The 26,491-nt window shown below is 42.5% G+C and overlaps 1 protein-coding gene across 2 annotated transcripts in view; it reads left to right on the forward strand.

Moving 5' to 3' along the window:
• Positions 1-26,491, forward strand: part of LOC142753072 (putative ATP-dependent RNA helicase DDX60) — a 178,905-nt gene that overhangs the window by 109,276 nt on the left and 43,138 nt on the right. Inside the window, exons 23-29 of one of the 2 annotated variants that reach the window (XM_075860265.1) lie at positions 1,273-1,377; positions 2,988-3,116; positions 4,981-5,105; positions 7,921-8,064; positions 12,187-12,216; positions 17,539-17,671; positions 20,894-21,043. In XM_075860265.1, coding sequence (XP_075716380.1) covers positions 1,273-1,377; positions 2,988-3,116; positions 4,981-5,105; positions 7,921-8,064; positions 12,187-12,216; positions 17,539-17,671; positions 20,894-21,043 — 816 coding nt within the window. The remainder of the gene's footprint in view (positions 1-1,272; positions 1,378-2,987; positions 3,117-4,980; positions 5,106-7,920; positions 8,065-12,186; positions 12,217-17,538; positions 17,672-20,893; positions 21,044-26,491) is intronic. The other variant, XM_075860266.1, reaches the window with a different exon arrangement.

The following is a 26,491-nucleotide window of genomic DNA, read 5'->3' on the forward strand; positions in this document are numbered from 1 at the left end:
ACTTTGAGTGGACTTGTTGCCTTGGTTAAATCTATTGTTCCTAAAGCTATTGTATGTCATGCAAAACAGCATGTTTGGATGAATCCGTTTGGATGAATCCAAAGATCTTTACAACTATAAATCTAATATTTGGGGCTTAATTTGGAATGGGAAGAAAGCAAGGATCAGTTTCAAGAAATTGCAAGAAGATATAAGAAGGTGCGGTCTGGTAGTACCCTATCCGCGCCTTTAATTTTGCTTCCACTCAGAATGGCTATTTGAAGAGTTAGGGAATTCATCCTATACTGGATAGAAATACTGAGATTTTACAATCTATGACCCTTGAAGAACTCTTTCCTGCATTAGAGGCAAACCAGTTGTTGGGTTACGGATTTCCAACATGTGTTATGATACAGAAAATATGTCATTCTACGAGACACCTTTTTAGAATTGGTCTATATACGCAATGACAATATAGGATAATATAAGATAATATAAATGTTTAAAATGAAAGTAGTTTTGAGGTATGGAAGAATAAGGGGATTAGGTACCTTAAACATATATTTATACAAGGTAAGGTCAAATCTTGGGATATTCCCGTACAGGACATTAATCTAGAGAGGAGTGGGATATATAAATATCTACAACTAAACTCAGCAATTCAATCCCAGGCGCTTGGCAGTGAAGTCGTATTTAGCAGTATAGAACAGTTAAACTTTATATTGAAAAACAATTATGTAAGGAGAGGGACTAGTAAATTATATTATTTTATTGGGCTTCATCTGTAAAATATACTGGATAAATTAAAAAATAACTGTCAAGAAGATCTGGGTATAGATAATATAACAGAGGGACTATGGACAAAAATATTACAAGAAATTATTTAGGTCTCTCCACAATCATCTCAAATAATCTCTCAATCATCTCAAATAGTTTTATATTGCACATAGGGCACGTTATACTCCCTTTCGGTTATACCGAATGGGATTGAGAAATTTAGACGATTGTCCTAAAGGTTTAAAGGAACAAGGTGAGTTTCTACATTGTAACTATGCAGTAGAGATTCTAAATGATGCTAAGGGATCCCAAAAGGTCCCCTGTATGAGGACACCAGTGCTATAAACAATGCATAACAGTACAGATCTCATGTCCCTAGCATTTGTACACAGTATAATTATAAGCTAAGATTTATTTTGAGCAATTATTCTTTTATATATATGTGTGTATATATATATATATATTAAATTACTATGTATAAATATGTAATACATATTAATATTTTTTGTAAATTAGATGAAGAATTGTGGTATTCCAAGGGATCTTACATTCTCTCCAAGGGAAAGCATACAGCTGTATGACTGCATGGTATCTGCATGGCCACAAATGCCAAATTTAAAGGTACTGTAGGATTCCAGTTAAATTAGAAATGTGGTAAAAATAGTATATGTTTTATTCAGTATATATCATATAACTATATACATTTAGCGGCCACTTTACTTGGTTCACCATTCTAGTCTTGCGCACTGCCACCATGTGACCTCAATATAGCATGAATTTTGTTGAAGCCCATGTTAACGTAATAGATTGAGTCGTTTTTACAATGCGCAAATGAAAGTGTACCTATTGTTCACATTTTTCCCATAGATCAATAGTTTATGCAAAGATAATAGACTTTCTAATATTGTTAAACAGAAAAAGGCCACTTCCCCCCTATACCTGACTACTGCAATGTCTGTAACTATTTAGAATCTCTGTGCTCACTAAAAAAGACAGAGGACTATGAGGCATGAAAGTGGGGAATCAGATTACACAGAGCAGAGATACTATATGAGAGAGGGGGACAGGATGGAGAGATCGAGGCTGCACACATGAAAACATAGAGACTCTCCTGCTGCACAGATCATCTACTAGTGCAGCATACCTCCCAACCATCCCGGATTCAGCAGCACAGTCCTGGATTCCGGGCAATGTCCCGCTGTCCTGGATGGCCGGTGATATGTCCCGGTTTCCTCAGGAGGCAGATACAGTTGAATACAATGCTAAAGCAGGAAACCATCAGGGGAGGCTTCAGCATTCAACCATGGAGTCCCGGGCGAGAGCAGCGCAAGCGCTCTGTCTGGGGACTCCTGTCTTAGAAAAGCCCTTGACGTCATGATCCATATATGGACAGTGACGTCAGGGGCTCCTCCTGAAGCGGAATCCCGGACCAGAGCGTTGCTGCCGCTCTGGCCAGGGATTCCGCTCCTAGAGGGAGCCCCCCTGACTTCATTGTAGTGACGACAGGGGCTCCCTCCAGGAGCGAAATCCCCGATGCCGGCGCTTTATTCGGGGATTCTGCTCCTGGAGAAGTCCCTGGCATTACTATCCATATATGGACAGTAACGTCAGGGGCTCCTCCTGGAAAGGAAACCCTGGCCAGAGCGTTGCCGATGCACTGGCTGTGGATTCCGCTCCTGCAGAAGCCCCTGGCGTCACTGTCTATTTATGTACAGTGACGTCAGGGGCTTCTCCAGGAGCAGAATCCCCAGCCAGAGCGTTGCCAACGCTCTGGCCGGGGGTTCTGCTCCTAGAGGGAGCCACTGACATCACTGTAGTGACCTCAGGGGCTCCCTCCAGTAGTGGAATTCCCGGACAAAGCATTGTCGGCGCTCTGGCCGGGGATTCCACTCCTGGTGAAGCCCCTGGCGTCACTATCCATATATGGACAGTGATGTCAGGGGCTGTTCCTGAAGTGGAATCCCTGGCCAGAGTGTTGCCAACGCTCTGGCCGGGGATTCCACCCCTGGAAAAGCCCCATGGCGTCACTAAAATTAATTAAATAGTCAGTGCTTACCATTAACTTCATTATGTGTACACTCATCACCTGCTTTGGTTAATGACTAGTATATGTAGCAACAAAGAAAGTAATATATTTTAATGGAAAATATAACTTTGATATTGTTTGATATAAAAATTTACTTTATATCACATTTTTTAATCATTTTTCTAACTATTTTGTTAACCTAAAGGCATTAGACCCTGAAAAGAACATACATTTGAAGAACAAACTAATAATAACAAAAAATGATGCAACTGAGTATGGAGAGGCACTGAAAGAAGAACTTATACAATGGGTTCAAAAAGGACATGATAAAAAGGTAACATATTAAATTATTAACATATATCAAGTATTCCATAGTTTCCAAAAAATAAATTGATAATAGAAGCCCTCATCGTTGCCCCAAATGGATACCTTCCATTTCCTACCTGGAAATGTCTCTTAAAATAGCCAAAAGAAGGTGCAACTTCACAAATTGCAAAAACATAATGGGGAAATCGACTTGCTGAAGATGCGGGTAGGCAGAGGCAGACCTCTTTAATTGTCGCTGTACCTGTTATTTTATACAATCATTCTGGCATGTAATTCACCTTATCCCCTCTACCATCTTTCCCTTATTTCCAGAATTTCTAGAGGGTTAAGAAAGAGGTTAACGGACGTTTATAGCATATGCTGTGAATACGTCATAAATATTTGAGATGGGAATAACCCTTTAAATGAGTTTTCCGACTTGATAAAAAAAAGTGGCGAAGGGGGAGAGAATGGAATAAAATAAAAGAATCATTACTTACCCGACAGAGCTCCCAGTGTTCAAGTGCCGCTCCGGCCTGGTACTCCCGGCAGCTATTCATTGACATGGCTGCAGCGATGACGTACCCATATACCCACGGAATCGCTGCAGCCAATCACTGGTCTCAGTGGGTACAGTGGCCAATGATTGACTGCAACAATCACATGGATATATACAAACACGTCATTACTGCAGCCATGTCAACAAACAGCGGCGGGGAAGACAGAAGCGGCTGCGCTGGAACACTGTGGGATCTGTAAGGTGACAGATCCCCCCCCTTCTTGGCCATTTTTTTTAAATAATTCGGAAAACTTCATTAATACTCTACCAGTCTTTACAACAAAACAAATAGAAACAAAAAGACAAGTGCATGCACATGTATCTGTGTGTTAGACCAGAATCCAAATAGATAGATGCACTGTTACTATAAGCAAAAGCTACTTAAAACCACACTCTAAAAGTCAGCCTATACATATGAAGAGTGCAGTAAAGCGACAAAAACGTATATTTGATTATCTTTAGTATGTTGTATTATAATTGTATAAAAACTATATTAAAAAAAAGCCACACTGGGGATACTGTTGGTAATACAAAGTCACATTTAGTCTGAGAGCCTTTACAATAATGGTCTTATTTAATGGGCCGCACAGGAAGGTTTCTGTACTGAAGGCTTAAAGTGACTCATGGCGAATTTTATTGTTTTTCTTATAACTGGAGACACGCTTGGCTGCTTACTTATAAAACAATGGCATAAATGACCACAGGTTGTGTGCGGTATTGCAACTCACCCCCATTCATTTCAATAGAGATAAGCTGCAATACCAGACAAAAGCCATGGACAGGTGTGGTGCTGTTTCTAGAAGAAAGTGGGCATGTTTTACTATCCTTTACAACCTCTTTAAAGAGGGTCTGTCAGTACTTTATTAATGCCCAATCTCCTAGCTAATCTGATAGGCGCTGTCGTGCTGATAATTCCCATGAAAATTGAATCCCAAAACGGTTATTATTTTAAAAATTATTACCTTTTTTCCTAATATGCAAATGAGGCTATACTAGACAAATGGGCGGTAACACTGCTCTTTCTCTGTGGGCGCGTTTATGTAGTTGGACAGCGTCATACAGACAACACAAACACACCCACAGAGAAAGAGCCGCGTTACCGCCCATTTGGCTAGTATAGCTTCATTTGCATATTTAGAAAAAAGCTAATAACTTTTAAAATAATAAACGTTTTGGAATACAATTTTCACTGGAATTATCAGCATGACAGCGCTCATCAGATGAGTTATTAGATTGGGCATTAATAGTGTCAGATACTCTTTAAGTACCATATCTATACATGAATGCGTCAAAGCATGACACTGTTTTCTTAGCAATAATTCATGTTTTAAAGGTTTCACAAGTGCTGGAAAGCCTTGGAACTAAAGAGCCATACGATGAGGTAGATTGCTCCAAATATTTTCCTCTGCTTGTTGAAAAACTAGACAAAATTAACAAACTTCCTGCTCTGTTTTTTGCGTAAGTATATTTTTATTATTTTAAAAAAATCTTTCAGATATTAAAAACAAAATTATTTTCAAACCACATTTTGTTAATATTACAGGTATTTATGATTTAAATAGTGTAAATAACTTACATCTAGTGATCCACTTCAGATGTACTTTTAGGCTGGGTTCACACGACCTATTTTCAGACGTATACGAGGCGTTTTACGCCTCGATTTACGTCTCAAAATACGGCTCCAATACGTCGGCAAACATCTGCCCATTCATTTGAATGGGTTTGCCGACGTACTGTGCCAACAACCTGTCATTTACGCGTCGCTGTCAAACATCGACGCATAAAAAAGACGGCTCGTCTGAAGAAGTGCAGGACACTTCTTGAGACATAATTTGAGCCGTTTTTCATTGATTCCAATGAAGAACAGCTCCAAATTACGGCCGTAATTGACGCCTCGCAAAACGTGAGTACATGCAATTACGTCTGAAATTACGGAGCTGTTTTCTCCTGAAAACAGCTCCGTAATTTCAGACGTAAATGCAGTTATCGTGTGCACATACCCTCAGTATATGAACCTTAGGCTGGGTTTACACGACCTATTTTCAGACGTAAACGAGGCGTATTATGCCTCATTTTACGTCTGAAAATACGGCTCCAATACGTCGGCAAACATCTGCCCATTCATTTGAATGGGTTTGCCGACGTACTGTGCAGACGACCTGTTATTTACGCGTCGTCGTTTGACAGCTTTCAAACGACGACGCGTAAAAATACAGCCTCGTCAAAAGAAGTGCAGGACACTTCTTTGGACGTTTTTGGAGCTGTTTTCTCATAGACTCCAATGAAAACAGCTCCAAAAACGGACGTAAAAAACGCTGCAAAAACGGCGTGAAAAACGCCGCGAAAAATGCGAGTTGGTCAAAAAACGTCTGAAAAGCAGGGTCTGTTTTCCCTTGAAAACAGCTCTGGATTTTCAGACGTTTTTGGTCACTACGTGTGCACATACCCTTAGGGTATGTTCACACGCACTAATTACGGATGTAATTCGGGCGTTTTTGCCCCGAATTACGCCCGAAAATAGCGCCTCAATAGCGTTGACAAACATCTGCCCATTGAAAGCAATGGGCAGACGTTTGTCTGTTCACACGAGGCGTAATTTACGCGCCGCTGTCAAATGACGGCGCGTAAATAGACGCCCGCGTCAAAGAAGTGACCTGTCACTTCTTTGGCCGTAATTGGAGCCGTTATTCATTGACTCCAATGAATAGCAGCTCCAATTACGCCCGTAATGGACGCGGCGTTCAAGCACCTGCACATGCCGGTACGGCTGAAATTACGGGGATGTTTTCAGGCTGAAACATCCCCGTAATTTCAGCCGTTACGGACGCCCTCGTGTGAACATACCCTTAGGCTGCTTTTACACCAGCATAATATGGGTGCTTTTTTGCGTCTGTATTACGAACACAACATCCAAACCTTATCCCGTTCATGGTGTTACTGCACCATAAAAGCCTGTGATGATCTAAGTCAGGTTCTCATGAACGGCCGGCGATCCGGGTATTGCGTCCGTAATAGGCGGCACAAAAAGCACCCATAGTACGCTTGTGCGGAAGAGGTCTTAGGGCGTAAATTCAAGTTTCTAATTTGTGTTCTGTGCTGTTTATTAGCCTTATTAACTTGCAGGCTGCATATTCCATTCATTTCAATGTGGGGCAGAGTAGGAGAAGAATAGAACTAAATTACTGCAGCCCTTTACTTCCTCCTTTACCTGCTAGATAACAAAGTCCTGTTATTACTGCAGCCTCATCATTGTCATTGTGCTTTGCCTAATTCATTTATATAAAATGGTTTTGCAAAAGGTTTGAGAAAAGAATAAAAAGAGATACTGTGCAAAACCGGAAGTATTAGGAACTGTTAGGGACCTCGAGAAATTAGAGGGGATCTGAAGAGGACCGCCAAGAAGGTTGTGAACTTCACATTTTCAAGAATTTTGTTTCGACTTTAAAATTTCCAGCAAAATACTGAGTTACTCTAGCAAAAATATAAGACCACTTGAGCAAATTAAGATCATATTTTGCTCCTCAATATTTGTCAAAAAGTTAGGTCTACATAATTAGGCCCCATGCACACGACCGTGCCCGTAATTACGACCCGTAATGCTAAATCTAAAGTATGGGAGCACGGTCCCTAAAATAGTTTCTACGGCACGGACACCTTCCCATAAATATATACGGGAAGGTTTCCGTCGGCCATAGAACTAATGGGCGATTTTACGGTCGTGTGCATGGGGCCTTAGTGGAAATTTGTAGATTGAAATTTTGACTGAATAAATGATGCACTAACTAGAACTTATGAATCATAGCTCTCTTAGAAACCGAGTCCAGCACATGGAAAATTAATTAATTGAAGGACTTTCATTGGTTTATGTCTCTGAGATGAGGCCCACTCATGTGAATTTTCAAACAATGAGATTTACTTAAAGGCACAGTAGCTTATTTTAGCTCTATTTGATGTTACGTGGAATCCTACCTTTTGGTTTTTGGAATCAGCTATTTCAAGCTTGGGATAGCCTGACTGTAGTTTTGTAGTGTTTTCCTGTGGGATTACTGATAGTAAGCCTAGAAAAATGTCACTGAATGGTATGATCGCTAGTTCTTCTCACATATCTCCAGATTGTTCAGCACTATAAAATTTTAGAATGTGTCTGGGTTTATATTTTGGATTTGTATGTATTATGAAGAAAACAAATAAGCACTAACTATACTGACAAACTATTATTTATAAAAGTGTATTCATTTCCTACATCTTGATTTTTAATGTAATCTTGCCTTAGATTTGAACTTAATTTAGTGGAAAATTTGGCAGTGTCGCTGTGCAAGCATCTAAGTACTAAGAGGAAAATGAAACAGACTGAAGAGGAGACGAAAAATATCCAGAAATTTCAAGCAAGAGCAGAAAAATTAGAAAAAAGTCTTAAGTAAGTCTCGTGTGAAATATTATATACCATGACGTGTGATTATGCAACAGTATACATTATGGTCATCATGCATCACCCCGAGAGGCATAAGCACATGCCTAAGGTGTAAGTTGGTGATCCAATTTAGGTCCCTTGGTGCCAGTTTGCCATTACATTACATTAAAATCAATCAAACACATCTTACTTAGGCCGGATTCACACGAGCGTGTGCGTCTTGCGCGCGCAAAAGGTCCATAACGGCTCCGTGTGTCAGCAGCGTATGATGCGTGGCTGCGTGATTTTCGCGCAGCCGCCATGATTATGACACTCTGTTTGTATGTTTGTAAACAGAAAAGCACGTGGTGCTTTTCTGTTTTCATTCATAGTTTTTACTGCTGTTGCGCGAATCACGCGCGTCACACGGAAGTGCTTCCGTGTGCTGCACGTGATTTTCACGCACATATTGACTTCAATCGGTGCGTAATGCGCGAAAAACGCACAAATATTGGACATGTCGTGAGTTTTACGCAGCGGCCATACGCTGCGTGAAAATCACTGACAGTCTGCACGGCCCCATAGACTAACACAGGTCCGTGCGACACGCGTGAAAAAATCACGCGTAGCACGGACGTATTACACGTTCGTCTGAATAAGCCCTTAGACTTTTATTTATTATTTATTGTCATTTCTAATGAATTATTGAATAATAATTGATTGATGTTCACAGAGAAACACAAATTTATACAGTTCACATAAAGATATAATAGACTTAAAAAGTTTAAAACTTTGTATATACATTGCATTACTTACCTTGTACTCATTTTCAGTTACGGCTTGTCCAGATCTTGACTTCAAGGGCTAGTTCACACAGCGTATTTTTCGTGGTGGGTGCCGACACAAAATCTGCCGCGGAACTATTCTTGACAATGGCAGGAAGATTCCTCCCTCCCATTGACATTAATGGGCGGTTCAGGCGGAATCCTTCCGAAGATCCAGCAGGACGCTTCTTTTTCCTGCTAGCTGAAAAAATCATCTGGTGGGAAAAAGAAGCGTCTGACTCCCATTGAAATTAATGGGAGGCGGAATTTTGGGCCGCAAAAATGTATTTTGTGTAAACATACCCTAAAGGATAGAACACTATGACCACCCATACCCAATAAAAAAACATTGACTCCTTGGTGTGGTAAAAAGCCATAGAAGACACATTTATTAAATAACAATTTTCATAACTCACAATATTTACATAATAAAGAATATATGCTAATTAAATATGCAAACAATATAAAACAGTATTCACATTACCTTATGAATATAAACCATCTGTCTACTTCATGGGGGAAAAAAATCCTTAAAGGCAGTCTCCATCATCATCACCTTTTACTAACCGTGGTAAAGTCTTCTTACCCTTAGCTGTCCAAACCTGACCCAAGGGCACTGAAAACATAAATATTCAATAAGCTCCTGGAAACTCAATCCCCACCAGGAACACACACATGTTTCATATTACCAACAGCTATGATGCACGACCCTTTTCTTGTGCACCTGACAATAATTTTCTGCCTCCAGGGACCCCTTTCCCCGCCAGAAACTCATTCCCCATACGCTGTCATGACTTAAATTACTAAGACACTAGTACGCACTAAAGGGTTGGGCGTAAACTTTCCCACTCCTGTCGTCACATTAATGACCCCTCCTACTGATCCCTTAAGCCCTGCCCATGCTGGACAATAACACTCTACCTGGTGGCTAACAGCCACACTACAAACCCTATCCTACAACCCCTAACCTGACCCATTAATCTTAACCCCTTCCCGACATCCGCTGTATATATACGGCGCACGCCGTGGGGGGGAATATGAAGTTGGCTCACGGTCTGAGCCCGCTCCATAGAGTGTTTTACAGCCGACACTTCCAGGTAACGAGTGGGATCCCGTTCGAGCGGGATCCCGCTTGTTTAACCCGTTAACGGGCCCCCCTCGGCGAGATTGGGGGGGTGCCGTTGGTTGGCATGACAGCCTGGGGCCCTGCCAAAGACCCCAGGTCCGCCATCTTTGTACTCCTATGAAGTCCTGCCTCCGACAGGGCTTCATAGGAGACTGTCAGAATCACGATATACTGCAATACATTACTATTGCAGTATCGTGCAAGCGATCTAATGGTCACTGGTTAAAGTCCCCTAGGGGGACAAGTAAAAAACAGTAAAATAGCGGAGGCAGTCTGCTCACTCCACGGCCATTTTGGTCTCTCTCCCTATTTGCTTTCCAGATAACTTGACTAATGTTTCATGGACTATCTTTATATACTTTATAGCTTGTATAATTTAAACTATGATCTAATCTGCAACTATCACTCTCAGTATATTGACATAGCATGTGGTGTCTTCTTTGCTACTTAGGACTGTTGTTGTATTTTACCTATAGGTTTAAATGGCTGATATTCAGAAATTCCTACTATGTAGTTTAATATAATAAATTTTGAACCCCTGTATTTTGACGTTTTTCTATGTTTTTAATGTAATGACACTGACACATTATTTGTGGATCTGTGCTATTAACCATATAGACTGAGGCCCACATTTAGGATCCATGCACACGACCGTATTGGTTTTGTGGTCCACATAACCTAGGTTCCGTTACGGTCTGTTGGACCGCAAAAAGCCCTTGTTGTGTATCCGTGTGTCATCCGGACTCATGGATCCAGAACAATTCACCAGTATTGGGTTGCAAATCTGGACCATAAAATGACTTGTCCTGAGTTTTTGCGGTCCGGATTTGCGGCCCCTGCACAGATCCGTGTAAATCACAATCATGTGCATGGGGCCATACAAAAGATTGGATCCGCAAAAATGTGGTTAAATTGCGGCCGCAAAAACGTTGGTCGTGTGCATAAGGTCTTACTCAGATTGGCATATCTTTCGCCAGTCTAAGTAAAGGACATGATTTGCAGCAAAATTATTTAAAGGTGCACGCCTCTTAATAAATGTGGTGCATTTGGGACTGTTTAACAGTCAGAAAATCAAATCTATGTCTGCTATGAGGAGGAATAGTTTTGCAGCATTTTCTCAAAAATTTAACTCAAAGGGATTGTGCAGCGCCACATGGTTTGTCTCCCTTTACCTGGCCTTGAGCGGAATACTGGGAGATTTCAGTACTGAAGACTGCAGAATTGTAAATTCAGCTTTGGACTAGACTAGAGCATAGGTTGTAACCCAAGATCAGTGCAAGGTAAGTAAGGGTGTGTGCACACGACCTATTTTCAGGTGTAATGGAGGCCTTTTACGCCTCGAATTATGCCTGAAAAGACGGCTCCAATACGTCTGCAAAGATCTGCCCATTTCTTGCAATGGGTTTTGCGATGTTCTGTGCAGACGAGGTGTAATTTTACACGTCGCTGTCAAAAGACGGCGCGTAAAATTACGCCCGCGTCAAAGAAGGTGCAGGAAACTGCTTGGGACGTATTTGGAGCCGTTTTTCATTGACTCTAATGAAGAACAGCTCCAATTACGTCCGTAATAGACGCCGCGAAGTACGTGTAAAAGCGTCTGAAATTCAGGAGCAGTTTTCTCCTGAAAACAGCTCCGTAATTTCAGACGTATTTTGCGTTGCCGTGTGAACATACCCTAATGGTTAGGGTATGTTCACACGCTTAACAAAAAACGGCTGAAAATACGGAGCTGTTTTCAAGCAAAGACATCTCCTGATTTTCAGCCGTTTTTAAATCAACTAGTGTTTTTTGCAGCGTTTTTTACGGCCGTTTTTGGACCTGTTTCTCTATTGAGACAATTAAAAACGGCTCAAGAAGTGACATGCACTTTTTGCTAGGCTTTTTTTGCGCGGCTGTTTTTGAAAAAATGGGCGCGTAAAAAACGCCCCGTGGGAACAGAACACCGTTTTTCCCATTGAAATCAATGGGCAGATGTTTGTAGGGTTTTAGCCCCTGCATTATTAGCCGTTTTTCGGAGCGTTTACGGCCCGAAAAATGGCTGAAAATAGCACGTGTGATCATATCCTTATGGTTAAAGGAGCATATGTACTATACAATTTTATGCTATTAATATATAATGTTTTTTTGTCAATACTGTATACAAAATATTATAAACATGTGGTGATCAGTAAGTAAAATCAATGTTTTGTTTTTATCCAGGGCAACACAAACAGAAACACGTCCTTCAAGGTAAAATAGATATTTTTAAATCAATTTTACACCATTTACACCATAGTTATTTACGGTCTTGAAACAATTCTGTCCTGTCTTTAATTGGGAAAATACGGTGGGGAGATATGAGTGGTGCACTAGTATCTCTCCCCTTAATTTATTAACAGGGTGTAAACACTAAAATTAGTGCCAGGTCAGGTCTGGCGTGGTTTTCCTATGCATTTCTATGTAAAAAAGTGGTTGAAAATTGTAATAAACTTATGCAACTCTGGGGCCCCACGCACTTTTCCCGACACATTGCTATGTGTCGGAAAGAATAGTGCAGAGGTTTTCATTAATATGATGCTTAACTCAATTGGTTTATTTTTCAATGTACTTAGGCCAGAAAACTTCCATAAATACATATATAAATCCTCCCAATTATTTTATATTATTAAGCCTATAAACACAGATTTTTTTTATGGAAGTTTTAAAGTTGCGCTTCTGTCCATGCTCTTTATCGTAGGATTTATTTTCAAGTGTTTCAAAATCATCCCAAGCTTCTTTTTGGCTATTATGTTTAACCCCTTACGTATTATAACGTAACTGTACATAACGGGTGTTAAGAGGTTATATGGAGCAGGTTCATGGGCTGAGCCCGCTCCATACTAAGCGTGTGTCGGCTGTATGTTACAGCCAATACGTGACTGCAACGGGCGTAATCAAAAATCAATAGCGATTGCGGAATCTTAGTGGTTAGAAAGAGTAGGGTGGCCCACCCGACAGCCCATTGGACCTCCTGGGACGAGATTGTGGGGTGCCGATGGTTGTCATGGCAGCCTTGGAGCCAAATGAAGGCCCCCAGGTCTGCCATCTTTGCGCTGCTATTAAAGGGAACCTGTCACCAGCAATTCACCTATTGAACTTTACTTATCCCTCACTGGCCGCTGCTGTCAAAAGTTCATTGCCGTTATCCCCTCTCCTAAACTCCTTCTCCGACTGTAAATAACGGTCTGCAAACATTTTGCGCCTTTTATCGTAATAATCCGGTGACCCTTTGTGCGCACACACCAGAAGAGGACATCAATGCACAAGCGCAGGATTTTGTGTGCTGGGGGATGATGAGGAGCTGTCAATCAAAAGTAAGGAGGCGGGGTAAACTCGGATAGACTTGAAGAATGAAGTTATGACTCTTTTCAAACGAAGATTTGACCTTTTCAAACGAAGATTTGACTCTTTTCAAACGAAGATCTGACTCTTTTCTGCTCATTTGCATACGGTGTGGGAACACTAAAAGACTGAATACTAAAGCTACAGAGCCGACTAAGTAGACAATTATAGGTTATATAGAAACAATTTTTCACCCACTACCCCCAGGTATTGCTGGTTTAATAGGTGAAATGCTGGTGACAGGTTCCCTTTAAGCCCTGCCAAAATCACGATATACTGCAATACATTAGTATTGCAGTATACAGTGCGAGCGATCGCTGGCTCAAATCCCCTAGGGGGACTTATAAAAAACAGTTGAATAACGTTAAAAAAAAAACAACACTTTTCCCATTCTTTCCATAGAGTATTGTTATGGTCATTTAAATTTTTTTTAAATGGATTCGCCGCGTCCATAAAAGTACAAAATATTACAATATAACATTATTTAGCCCGCACAGTGACTGCTGTATAAAAAAATATGAAAATGCCAGAATTGATGTTTTTTGGTAACCTTAGCTCCAAAAAAAAAATGCAAGAAAAAGCGATCAAAAAGTCACATGTACTGCAAAATGAAACTAGTAAAAACTACAGCTCGCACCACAAAAAAATAAGCCCTCATACTGCTCAATCGACGGGATAATAAAAACGTTATGGCTCTTAGAATTTGGCGACAGAACACAATTTTTTTTTAAACAAATCGTTTTTTCTTTGTAAAAGTAGTAAAACATAAAAAACTATATAAATTTGGTATTGCCGCAATTGTATCAACCCGTAGAATACAGTTTCCAAGTACATTACATAGTACATTAAATGGTGCCATGAAAAACTACAACTAGTCCAACAAAAAACAAGCCTTCATATGGCTGCGTCGACTGAAAAATAAAAAAGTTATGGCTTTTGGAAAGTGGGGAGGAAAAAACAAAAATAAAAACTGAAAGTTGACTGCAGAGGGAAGGGGTTAAAAAAACCAGTGAAATTTATTCATCTTGTGTATAGCGAATTATATGAGATGTATAAGGCCCCATGCACACGACCGTAAAACCGCCCTTAATTTTGGATAGTAATTACGAACCCATTCATTTCTATAGCCGACGTATACAGTGAAGGAAATAAGTATTTGATCCCTTGCTGATTTTGTAAGTTTGCCCACTGTCAAAGACATGAACAGTCTAGAATTTTTAGGCTAGGTTAATTTTACCAGTGAGAGATAGATTATGTATAAAAAAAAACTAAACGAAAATCACATAGTCAAAATTATATATATTTATTTGCATTGTGCACAGAGAAATAAGTATTTGATCCCTTTGGCAAACAAGACTTGGTGGCAAAACCCTTGTTGGCAAGTACAGCAGTCAGACGTTTTTTGTAGTTGATGATGAGGTTTGCACACATGTTAGATGAAATTTTGGCCCACTCCTCTTTGCAGATCATCTGTAAATCATTAAGATTTCGAAGCTGTCGCTTGGCAACTCGGATCTTCAGCTCCCTCCATAAGTTTTCGATGGGATTAAGGTCTGGAGACTGGCTAGGCCACTCCATGACCTTAATGTGCTTCTTTTTGAGCCACTCCTTTGTTGTCTTGGCTGTATGTTTCGGGTTATTGTCGTGCTGGAAGACCCAGCCACGAGCCATTTTTAATGTCCTGGTGGAGGGAAGGAGGTTGTCACTCAGGATTTGACGGTACATGGCTCCATCCATTCTCCCATTGATGCGGGGAAGTAGTCCTGTGCCCTTAGCAGAGAAACACCCCCAAAACATAATGTTTCCACCTCCATGCTTGACAGTGGGGACGGTGTTCTTTGGGTCATAGGCAGCATTTCTCCTCCTCCAAACACGGCGAGTTGAGTTAATGCCAAAGAGCTCAATTTTAGTCTCATCTGACCACAGCACCTTCTCCCAATCACTCTCAGAATCATCCAGATGTTCATTTGCAAACTTCAGACGGGCCTGTACATGTGCCTTCTTGAGCAGGGGGACCTTGCGGGCACTGCAGGATTTTAATCCATTACGGCGTAATGTGTTACCAATGGTTTTCTTGGTGACTGTGGTCCCAGCTGCCTTGAGATCATTAACAAGTTCCCCCCGTGTAGTTTTCGGCTGAGCTCTCACCTTCCTCAGGATCAAGGATACCCCACGAGGTGAGATTTTGCATGGAGCCCCAGATCGATGTCGTATGACAGTCATTTTGTATGTCTTCCATTTTCTTACTATTGCACCAACAGTTGTCTCCTTCTCACCCAGCGTCTTACTTATGGTTTTGTAGCCCATTCCAGCCTTGTGCAGGTCTATGATCTTGTCCCTGACATCCTTAGAAAGCTCTTTGGTCTTGCCCATGTTGTAGAGGTTAGAGTCAGACTGATTAATTGAGTCTTGGTTTTCTATTTTTTTTTAAATATAATCTATCTTTTACTGGTAAAATTAACCTAGCCTAAAAATTCTAGACTGTTCATGTCTTTGACAGTGGGCAAACTTACAAAATCAGCAAGGGATCAAATACTTATTTCCTTCACTGTATTTATGGGAAGGTGTCCATGCCGTAGAAACTTTCCGAAAAAAATAGGACATGTCCTATTTTTTTATTTTACGGACCGTGCTCCTATACTTTATAATGGGAGCACGCCCCGTAAATGCGGACAGCTGTCCGCGGCCAGCCTTGCCTGTAATTACGGGTCGTAATTACGGGTACGGTCGTGTGCATGGGGCCCATATGTGTTTTTTTTGTTGAATGTACTTGTCAGCAGAGATCACTTATTAGGCCATGTTCAGACGTGGCGGAATTTTTCCGGTGAAAATGTTGCTGCAGATTCTTTGCAAATTTGCAGCAACATTTTCATATCTGACAGGTAATTCAGACGTTGCAGATATCACAGTGGACTTGCCACAGATTTCAGCCTTTGCCCGGCAAAGGCTGAAATCTGCAGCGAAATTCCGCAACATAATGAGCATGCTGCCGAGGGAAAGTTCTGCACCGCAGCCTAAATTCCGCACAGTTATTTTCCGCAACGTCTGAACTAGGTTTCTTAAAAATGTATAGAAACAAATGTAAAAAGCGGCTGCTGCAGAATTTTATTGCGTACTGTCCGCAGCGGAATTCAACAGCAAATCCGCCACGTCTGAATGTGCCCTTATTGTTATATAACCCACCACTATTATTCTTTGGGTCAGTTTATACGGTTTTTATGGCGCTGATTTTGATGTGAAAACCGCATCCGAATCAGCACCAAAAAACAGTCCAAATCCCCCGCCCCCCCCCCCCCCCAGTGATTTTAATGGGAGGTAGTGGTGTTTTTTTCCAGGCGGCTTTTGCCCGCTTGCGGAAAAAAAAAGAGGCATGTTCTTCCTTCCAGCAGTTTCCGACCATTGAAAATAATGGGAGGCAGAAAAAAACAGCTAATTTATGCGTTAGATTTAACAGCCACAGGCAAAAAAACAGCAGAAAATGCGGGAAAAAAGCAATAAAACAATGCTGGCAGTTTAAAATCTGCCTCGAAATTCCTAAAGGAATTTTGAGACAGGTTTTATCTGCCTTCAAAAAACTCTGTGTGAACTAGGCCTTTCTGTTACCCGTTCTACCTCTCAAGAAAATGTATAAATAAAAAATATGGATAAAAAAAACAAACAGATTTACATGGTGCCTGAAGATGATAGGTTTGGACCGGAACAGAACGAGTTAGAAAGATGTATAGAAATTAATGGTGCCAATAGGGAGCTGAGTAGGTTGTAGAAGTTAGTTGAATTGATAAGATTAAAGAATTTGTCTGGGTTTAGAAAAAATGGTCTGCATTTTTTCCCCAGAAACAGCACCACTTTTGTCCCTTGGATGTGTCTGGTATTGCAGCTCAGCCCCATTCACTTAAATTGGGAAGAGCTGCAAGACCAGGCACAAATCATGGACAGGAGTTGAGCTTCTTTTTTTTAACCCTCTTATTTATTGTCCTGATTCCACATTCATAAAGAATTACAGAAAATACAATACCATGGATGTATCTGATCCACATTTTATAGAAGCTTTGTTACATTTGAAGATTTTCCCTAGGTTTTTATTTTATTTTTTATATTTCTTGACTTCTGCTTAGCTGCTAATAATTGAAACCATTTAAGCTGCTTGTGACTACTTCGCTATAAGCCAAATACTTATTCCACTATTATTAGCAGATCATCAAGTAAAAATGAAGAACTAATGATCAAACAAGCGAACTATAACAGTCTAAAGCAAAAGATTGAAAAGTTCAATGAAATACCATCAGATTGTACTTATGCTGATGTCACCGCTGTGGACAAAGAGGTAAGACACCATTCCGAGAAGCAGAAGGCATGTCTAGCCTAGTAGGATTTAAAGCATATCTATCATTCCAAGAGTATTTTTTAGAATAAACTTTTTGTCATTTTTGTGTCCTTGAGTACTAACAGTATTTCGGTCCACAATGTCAGTCGTATGATGTATTTTTCCGTTTTCCCATCAAGAATTTGATCTGTCGTATCAGGCAAATTAGCTTTCCTCAAGAAGAGACTGTGTATGTGTGTGCAGACTCCTCCTTCTCCTGTAGTTAGTGCCCCACATACAGCCCCCTGTAGATAGTGTCCCACATAAAGCCACCCCTGTAGATAGTGCCCACATATAGCCACCCCTGTAGATAGTGCCCCACATGTAGCCCCCCAAGTAGATAATGCCCCATATATAGCCCCCTGTAGATAGTGCTCCACATATAGCCCACCCCTGTAGATAGTGCCCTACATATATCTCCCCCTATAAATAGTGCTCCATATGTAGCCCACCCCTGTATATAGTGCTTCACATATAGCTCCCCTATAGTGCTCCATATATAGCCTACCCCTGTATATAGCCCCCCTGTAGATATAGCCCACCCCTGTAAATAGTGTCTAACATATAGCCCACCCCTGTAGATAGTGCCCTACATATATCTCCCCCTATAAATAGTGCTCCACATATAGCCCACCCCTGTATATAGTGCCTTACATATAGCTCCCCCTATAGTGCTCCACATATAGCCGACCTCTGTATATAGCCCCTCCCCCTGAAGATAGAGCCTTCCCTATGTAGATAGAGCCACCCCTGTAGATAATGTCACTTACATTTTTATTAGGATAAAAAAAAAACTTTACATACTTACCTTAATCCCGTTCCGGCGCCATCCGGTGTCAATGCAGACCTGCTCTCTTCTGACATCCTCGCACTGCTTGTGTTGTTGAAAGGCGCTGACTTACAGGGCAAGTCATTCTGCCCTGCCAATTAGCGCCTTTCATAGACGCAAGCGACAGGATGTCGTCATCGCGCCGCTTGCGTCTATGAAAGGCGCTGATTGGCAGGGCACTATGACTTGCCCTGTCAATCAGCGCCTTTCAACGATGCAAGCGGCGCAAATAGGTAATCTCTCCGCTTGAGTCGTTGAAAGGCGCTGAATGGCCAGTCACTGAACGTACCCGGCCGTTCATCGCCTACAGTGCAGGAGGGGGTGGCGGTGGCTGGTTTCAGTGGCACCACTGCCCCCTCAGAGCACCCCCCCACCTTCCCTCTTAGTTGCGCCCGGGGCACATGCTCCGTCTGCCCCCCCTAGCTACGTCCATGCTGTAAGTTGATATATCACTCCAGGAAGTGCCTTAAAACATGCGTATTAATACTAACCAGTGATTCTCATTTGTAGACAGTTTTTGCTTTTTGAGTGTTGTCTGGCAAGGGGTCCTTTTAAGTATGTGAGGGGCCATTGATACAGCCTTATTAGAATGACTATTTAGTGTGGATTAGCAGGAATGTAGGGAGACAGTCTACATTGTTATAATTTGTTAGCTTGTACCCACTCTACCCATGTTCTAAGACTCCTTCTGTAGTGAGGCATCCACCTACATGGTCAACATGAATATGACACTTTACTGTGAGATTTCTTCCTTTTTAGAGCACAGCTATTTCAAGATTAGTAATTCACCTTTTAATATTCATAAAGCAGCTAAGGTATATAAAAGAATTTGTGGGTTTATATTGGTTCTAGCATTGAAGAGCAGTGCTATATGCAAAGTCTTGCTCAGTCTAAGGGTATGCTAAGGGTATGTTCACACGCAAACGTAAAATACGTCTGAAATTACGGAGCTGTTTTCAGGAGAAAACAGCTCTTGAATTTCAGACGTAATTGCTGGTACTCGCGTTTTTCACGGCGTCCATTACGGACGTAATTGGAGCTATTTTTCAATGGAGTCAATGAAAAACGGCTCCAATTACGTCCCAAGAAGTGACATGCACTTCCTTGAGGCGGCCGTCTTTTTACGCGCCGTCTTTTGACAGCGGCGTGTAAAAAAAAAGCTTGTCTGCACAGAACACGTAAGACCCATTGAATTCAATGGGCAGATGTTTGTTGACGCTTTGGAGACGTATTTTCGGGCGTAATTCCAGGCGTAAGACGCCAGAATTACGTCCGTAAATAGGGCGTGTGAACATACCCTAAGGGTTGACAAGGGGCAATGGAAAATTAAATGCAAACCACCAGGAGTACAAGTAAAAGAGAGGAAAACACAGGGGACCAATTTATATGTTGTTATTTTTTTTATGTCCTGAACTCATTTGCTTCTGCAGTTGGTAGTGGGAACCGATTTCACGTTTTACTATAAGTTCATGCCCCCAGTTTTTGCAGTAGGCTTCCTTTGTAGCTTACCTATAAGGTATGTTCACACGCTTACTAAAAATCGTCTGAAAATACGTAGCTGTTTTCCCTTGAAAACTGCTCCTGATTTTCAGCCGTTTTAAGCAACTCGCGTTTTTCACTGCGTTATTTACGCCCGTTTTTGGAGTCAATAAAAAACGCCTCCAAAAATGGCTCAAGAAGTGACATGCACTTCTTTTTTGCGGCCGGTTTTTTTACGCGGCCGTTTTTCCCATTGAAATCAATGGGCAGATGTTTGGAAGCATTCTGTTTCCGATTTTTCATCCGTTTTTCGTCCGTTAACGGCCCGAAAAACGGCCGAAAATAAGCCATGTGAACATACCCTAAGGCCTCATGCACACGACCGTAGCCATTATTTTCAATGAGCCCGTGCATGGCCCCATAGGAATGAATGGGGCCGCAATTCTCCCGTGGATTTTCGAGGGAATTGCGGCCGCAAAAGCACGTTCGTGTGCATGGGGCCTAACAGTTTTCAGGAGATCATTATTCAAAAGAGGAATAATTTTGTTATATGCAGCATGTATCATATGTTGCATTGCAGGAGTTCTCAATAATACAGTTCAAGGAATAAATAAAAGTGAAAATATTGGTTGAAAGTTAACCAGCTATTAATAACATAAGTAAGCATCTATCTTTAATGAATTGGTCAGCTGGTCCTACAGATATAGATAAGTAACAGCCGCTTAAAATATTGTTTTGCAGATTGTGTGCCTTTAGTTTACATAATATACAATGCCAAGCTGTGCCATCTAGTTCACCAATAACAAACAATAATACTGTAAGCTTTGTTATCCATGTTTTATACAATTCATACAATTTCCGTGATCTGTTAACAGACCTTATCGCAAATGTATGACAGAACGAGATATTCAAGAAACACCAATCTGATACCTTTGTCACACAAAGGAATTGGTTATCACCATGGATCAGTAGATGCAAAAGGAAGGAGACTTGTTGAGATGCTGTTCAGGATGGGTTACATAAGAGTGAGTATTTTACAGCAACCTTCAGCACAATATCTTCTATATGGAAAAGGATATTGTGGAAGACTAAACTTATTACCACAATGATATACACATTTCCAGACAGTGGTGTAGCTAGGGATAGTCTGGTGGAGCATGTGCCCCGGGATATAGAAAGGATAGCCACTGGCAGTAAGAGCACAAGTTTATAACAAAGTTGATATAATGCTAGGAATACATTCTCTTTTGGCAGCAGACTCACTAGAATTGGTGAATGCGAAAGGAACAATTACCCAGAAGCAGCAGTTCCAAGGTGAAGCATGCTAAATGGTTGATCTACTGATCTGCAAATCGATGAATGCAACTCAGCATATAGGGATTTGTGTGCATTACTTTGTGGAGAAGGGGCAACAAACTAATGTACAGTATATTCAGATTGCAATACAATGTCTCTGTTCCCTAGAACAATCAAAAATCTGTTTTGTTTCGTTTTGTTTGTCCTCTCGGATGTTGGTTTGTTTTTCTGTCTTAGATCATTGTTGCTGCGTAACACAATTAGAGCTAATACATGTGCACGGTGCCTTTTGGTAGTCCATACAACTCCATGCTACAGAGCCATAGGCACTCTATGTGCCAAAATATGGCATACCTCCCAACTTTCAAGTATCGCAAAGAGGGACAATCGATGCAGCAAATTTTTTCCTTTTAAGCCACACCTCTAGCCCCGCCCAATACCACCCATACGCACTCGATTCAGCCAACACAGTATAATGCTCCCATAGTGCCTCCCCACTGTATAATGCCCCCATAAAACCCACACACAGTATAATACCCCTTAATGCCTCCCAATGGCTGCCCCATACAGTATAATGTCCCCATAGATGCAGCCATACAGAGTATAAAGCCAACACAGATTCTCCCATACAGTAAACTGCCCACACAGATGCCACTATACAGTATAATGCCCCATAGCTGTCCCCATACAGTATAATGTCCCCATAGCTGACCCCATACAGTATAATGTCCCCATAGCTGCCTCCATATGGTATAATACCCACACTGATGCTCCCATACAGGATAATACCCATAGTGCCACAATGCCCCTGTAGGTAGTGCCACAGTTCCCACAGTAGATAGTGCTCACATAGATGGTGCCAGTGCCCACATACCACCACAGTACCCACATAGTGACAAAGTGCCCACACAGTGCCCACTGTAGATGGTGCCACAGTGCCCACTGTAGATAGTGCCACAGTGCCCACATAGTGCCACAGTGCCTACTGTAGATAGTGTCCACATAGTGCCACAGAGCCCACATATAAAGTGCCAGTGCCCATGTAGATGGTGCCCATATAGTGCCACAGTGCCAATGTAAATAGTGCCACAACCCCTTGAAGATAGCGCCACCCTTCCTGCCGATAGCGCTAACCCCTCTTGTAGATAGCTTCATTGGGGCTCCCTCTAGGGGCAGAATCCCCAGCCAGAGTATTGGCCACGCTGTGGCCGGGGATTCTGCTCCAGGAGGAGTCCCTGACGTCACTGTCTATATATGGACAGTGACATCAGGGGCTCCCTCTAGGAGCGGAATCCCCGGCCAGAGCATCAGCAAGGCTCTGGCCGGGGATTCCGCTGCAGGAGGAGCCCCTGACGTCACTGTCCATATATGGACAGTGAAGGTATGGGCTTTAAGATGTCGGAATCCCCGGCCAGAGCATTGGCAACGATCTGGCCGGGGATTCCGCTATTGGAAGAGCCACTGATGTCACTGTCCATAGTCCATATATAGACAGTGAAGTCAAAGGCTTTTCCAAGACAGGAGTCCCCGGCCAGAGAGCTTGCGCTGCTCTGGCCCGGGACTCCATAGTTGAATGCAGGGGCGTAACTAGGAAATATTGGGCCCCATAGCAAAAGTTTGACTGGGCCCCCCCTCCCCTTGGTGCCACACCACCTTGCAGATAGTGCCCGCCTGTAGTTAGTGCCCCCTCTAGATTGTGCCATACAGTCACCCCCTGTAGATTGTGCCATACAGCCCCCCTGTAGATAGTGCCATGAACGGAGCTGCTCCATAGCATCCTCACCGCCTATGGGATCCTTGCGTAGGCTGGCACACCGGCCTGCTTGATAGCTGCAGGCCGAACGTGGCCTGTAGGCTAGTAAATGGCCAAGCAGGGGGAAACCTCCCTGCTCTGCCATAGTGTTCAAAAGTATCTGCATCCTAGACTGGTGCAGGGCAGAATTGATGGTCCTTTTAATAATAGTAAAGTGTCTAATACAAAGGATGGACATACCAATACCTTCAAGCTACCTCTTCCATGTTTGGCCCCATATTATTTCTATCATGGCAATCTCAATTTGCCTTGTAAAAAAAACCCATTCAGAGAAACTCTTTGGATTGGATTATAAAATCATACAAAGTTCATGTAAGGGGAATGTACTGTACATACATTATGTATGGGCAAAAGTAAGGAGGCACTCCTCCTAATTACTGGGTTCAGGTGTTTCAGCCACACCCAAGCAGGTGCATAAACTCAAGCACATAGCCATATAATTGTTATGCCCACCGGGGTTGTGGACCCACTGAACCACTCTGTCGTAATGGAGTAGCAGCTGGTCAAACAAATATAAGACAGTCACTGGTCGGTGGTACATGGATGGCAGGCAGGTGACGGATAGCTGGAAGCTGGCTTGTGCTGGATTATCAGAAGCTGGCTTGTGCTGGATTATCGGAAGCAGAACTGGTCTCGGGCACTGGACGCAGATACTAGACTTGCCACGGACATGGATACTGAAGTCATCACGGACACTGGACTTGACATGGACACCGTGCATGGATATTGAAGTCATCACGGACACTGGATACAGGAATAGACTACAGAACCTTTTCAGACTAACCCAAGGTTAGCAACAACATTGCTCAGGCACTTTGGAAATGGAGGAGGTGCCTTAAATAGTCCTGCGACACAGCAGGGGTGATTAGGGAAATTTTAGACTTTCGAGCGCATTGGCCCTTTAAGAGGTGGTCAGAGCGCGCGCGCACTAGGGATTTGGCGGCCGTGAACTGCAGAAGACAGGAAGCTCTGAGAGAGGCACGTGACCCGGTGGCGGGGACTACTGGCAGATGCGGGGCCTGCCGTCGTATTACAGTACCCCCCCTTACACCCCCTCTTCTTAGGTCTATAGCGCAGGAGGAACTTGAGAGCTGGGGTAACAATGTTCTCTTCAGGCTCCCAAGATCTCTCCTCAGGACCCAAGCCCTTCCAGTCCACAAGATAAAAAGTCTTTCCTCTAACCCTCTTGCGGTCCAGAACCTCCTTGACTTCAAAGACATCAGCCAAACACCTAGGGCAGAAGAATTGGAAGACTTGTTGTACTGGTTGAGGATCACAGGTTTCAGGGGAGATACATGAAAGGAATTGGGACTCTTGAGGGTAGGAGGTAAACGTAACTTGTAGGACACCAGGAGATGTCGCAGGTACAGTAAGAAGGATAGGCGGATGTTGGCTGTAAACAATGAAAAATGGAGGCGTAGTAGTAGATTCACTAATGTGATTATTATAAGAGAATTCGGCCCACGAAAGGAGATGTACCCAGTTGTCGTGTTGAGCAGATACAAAATGGCAGAGATAATTTTCAAGCACTTGGTTAATTCTTTCAACATAGCCGGTATGCAGATGAAAGTCCAATTTCGCATCCAGAAGCTTATACAGGGCTCTCCATAACTTGGATGTGAATTGCACACCCCAATCTGACACGATATGAAGGGTCAACACGTGCAAACGAAAAATATGCTGAACAAATAGACTTGCCAGGTGAGGAGCTGAGGGAAGGCCAGACAGAGAAACTAAATGTGCTATTTTTGAGAAACGATCCACCACAACCCAGACAGTGGTGCCCCAGCAGAGGGAGGAAGATCTGTAATAGTCCTTGGCAGCATATTGCCATGGATTTTATCAGAAACCGGCAGCGGTTGGAGTAGACCCGCAGGCTTGGAATGAGTAGTTTTGTTTTGGGCATAGTTGGTACACGATGAGACATAGTCCACAAAATCTTTGGGCAACGTGGACCACCAGTAGTGGCCAGAGGTAAATTCCCGAGTCTTACGAATACCTGAATGACCTGCAAGCTTGGAATTATCACCACAGATGAGAATTCCCTTCCTGTCAATAGGACGAACAAAAAAAATTTCCCTGGAGGAATGTCTTTAATCTGCAGAGTGTTAACAGGAATAATACTGCAAGGGTCAATAATATGCTGAGGATCCTCTTCAGCGTCATCTGTTTTAAACTAACAAGACAGTGCATCAGCCTTGACATTTTTATCAGCAGGACGGAAACAGAGTTGGAATTTGAATCTGGCAAAGAAAAGTGACCATCTGACTTGACGAGGGTTCAAGCTTTGTGCAGACTGTAAGTGAGATTCTTGTGATCAGTGTAAATGATAATTGGATGAGCAGGCCCCTCTAGTAAATGCCACCACTCTTCTAAGGCTGGATTCACACGAGCATGTTACGTCCGTAAAGGACGGAACATATTTCGGCCGCAAGTCCCGGACCAAACACACTGCAGGGAGCCGGGCTCCTAGCATCATAGTTATGTACGATGCTAGGAGTCCCTGCATCGCTGCGGGACAACTGTCCCGTACTGTAATCATGTTTTCAGTACGGGACAGTAGTTCCACGGAGAGGCAGGGACTCCTAGTATCGTACATAACTATGATGCTAGGAGCCCGGCTCCCTGCAGTGTGTTCGGTCCGGGACTTGCGGCCGAAATACGTTCCGTCCTTTATGGACGTAACATGCTCGTGTGAATCCAGCCTAAGGCTTACTTGATGCCAAGTAGCTCACGGCCCCCAATGGAGCCTTTTACCTCTGCTGCAGTGAGGAGTTTAGAGAAGAAGCCACAGAAGACCGCCTTACCCTTGGAGTTTCTTTGAAAGAGAAGTGCTCCAGCAGCAATTGAAGAAGCGCCGACCTCCAACGAGAACTGTCGAGAAACATCAGGATGGTGAAGAACGGAGGCAGAGGTGAAGGCCCTCTTGAGACTAGTGAATGCCGACTCTCCTTCAAGGGTCCAGACTTTAGCGTTCAAGCCCTACTTAGTGAGAGCAGAGATAGTGGCCGTAAGTGAAGAGAAGTTTGGGATGAACTGGCGATAGAAATTTCCGAAGCCTAAAAATCTTTGTATGGCACGGAGACCTTGAGGACGTGGCCACTCTAAGACGGATTTTGCTTTTTCAGGATCCATCTGGAGTTCATGATCGGAAACTATATAGCCCATAAAGGGCAAGGATTTCCTTTCGAATACACACTTTTCTAATTTGGCATAGAAGTTATTCCCCCTTAACCGCGACAGGACCTGGAGAACATGCTTCCAGTGAGTAGTCAGATCTGGTGAGTAGATCAAGATATTGTCCAGATACAACACCACACAGACATACAGTGGATCCTGGAATATGTCATTCACAAATTCCTGG

This window comes from Rhinoderma darwinii, chromosome 1, assembly GCF_050947455.1.
Source record: "Rhinoderma darwinii isolate aRhiDar2 chromosome 1, aRhiDar2.hap1, whole genome shotgun sequence".
NCBI lineage: Eukaryota > Metazoa > Chordata > Amphibia > Anura > Rhinodermatidae > Rhinoderma > Rhinoderma darwinii.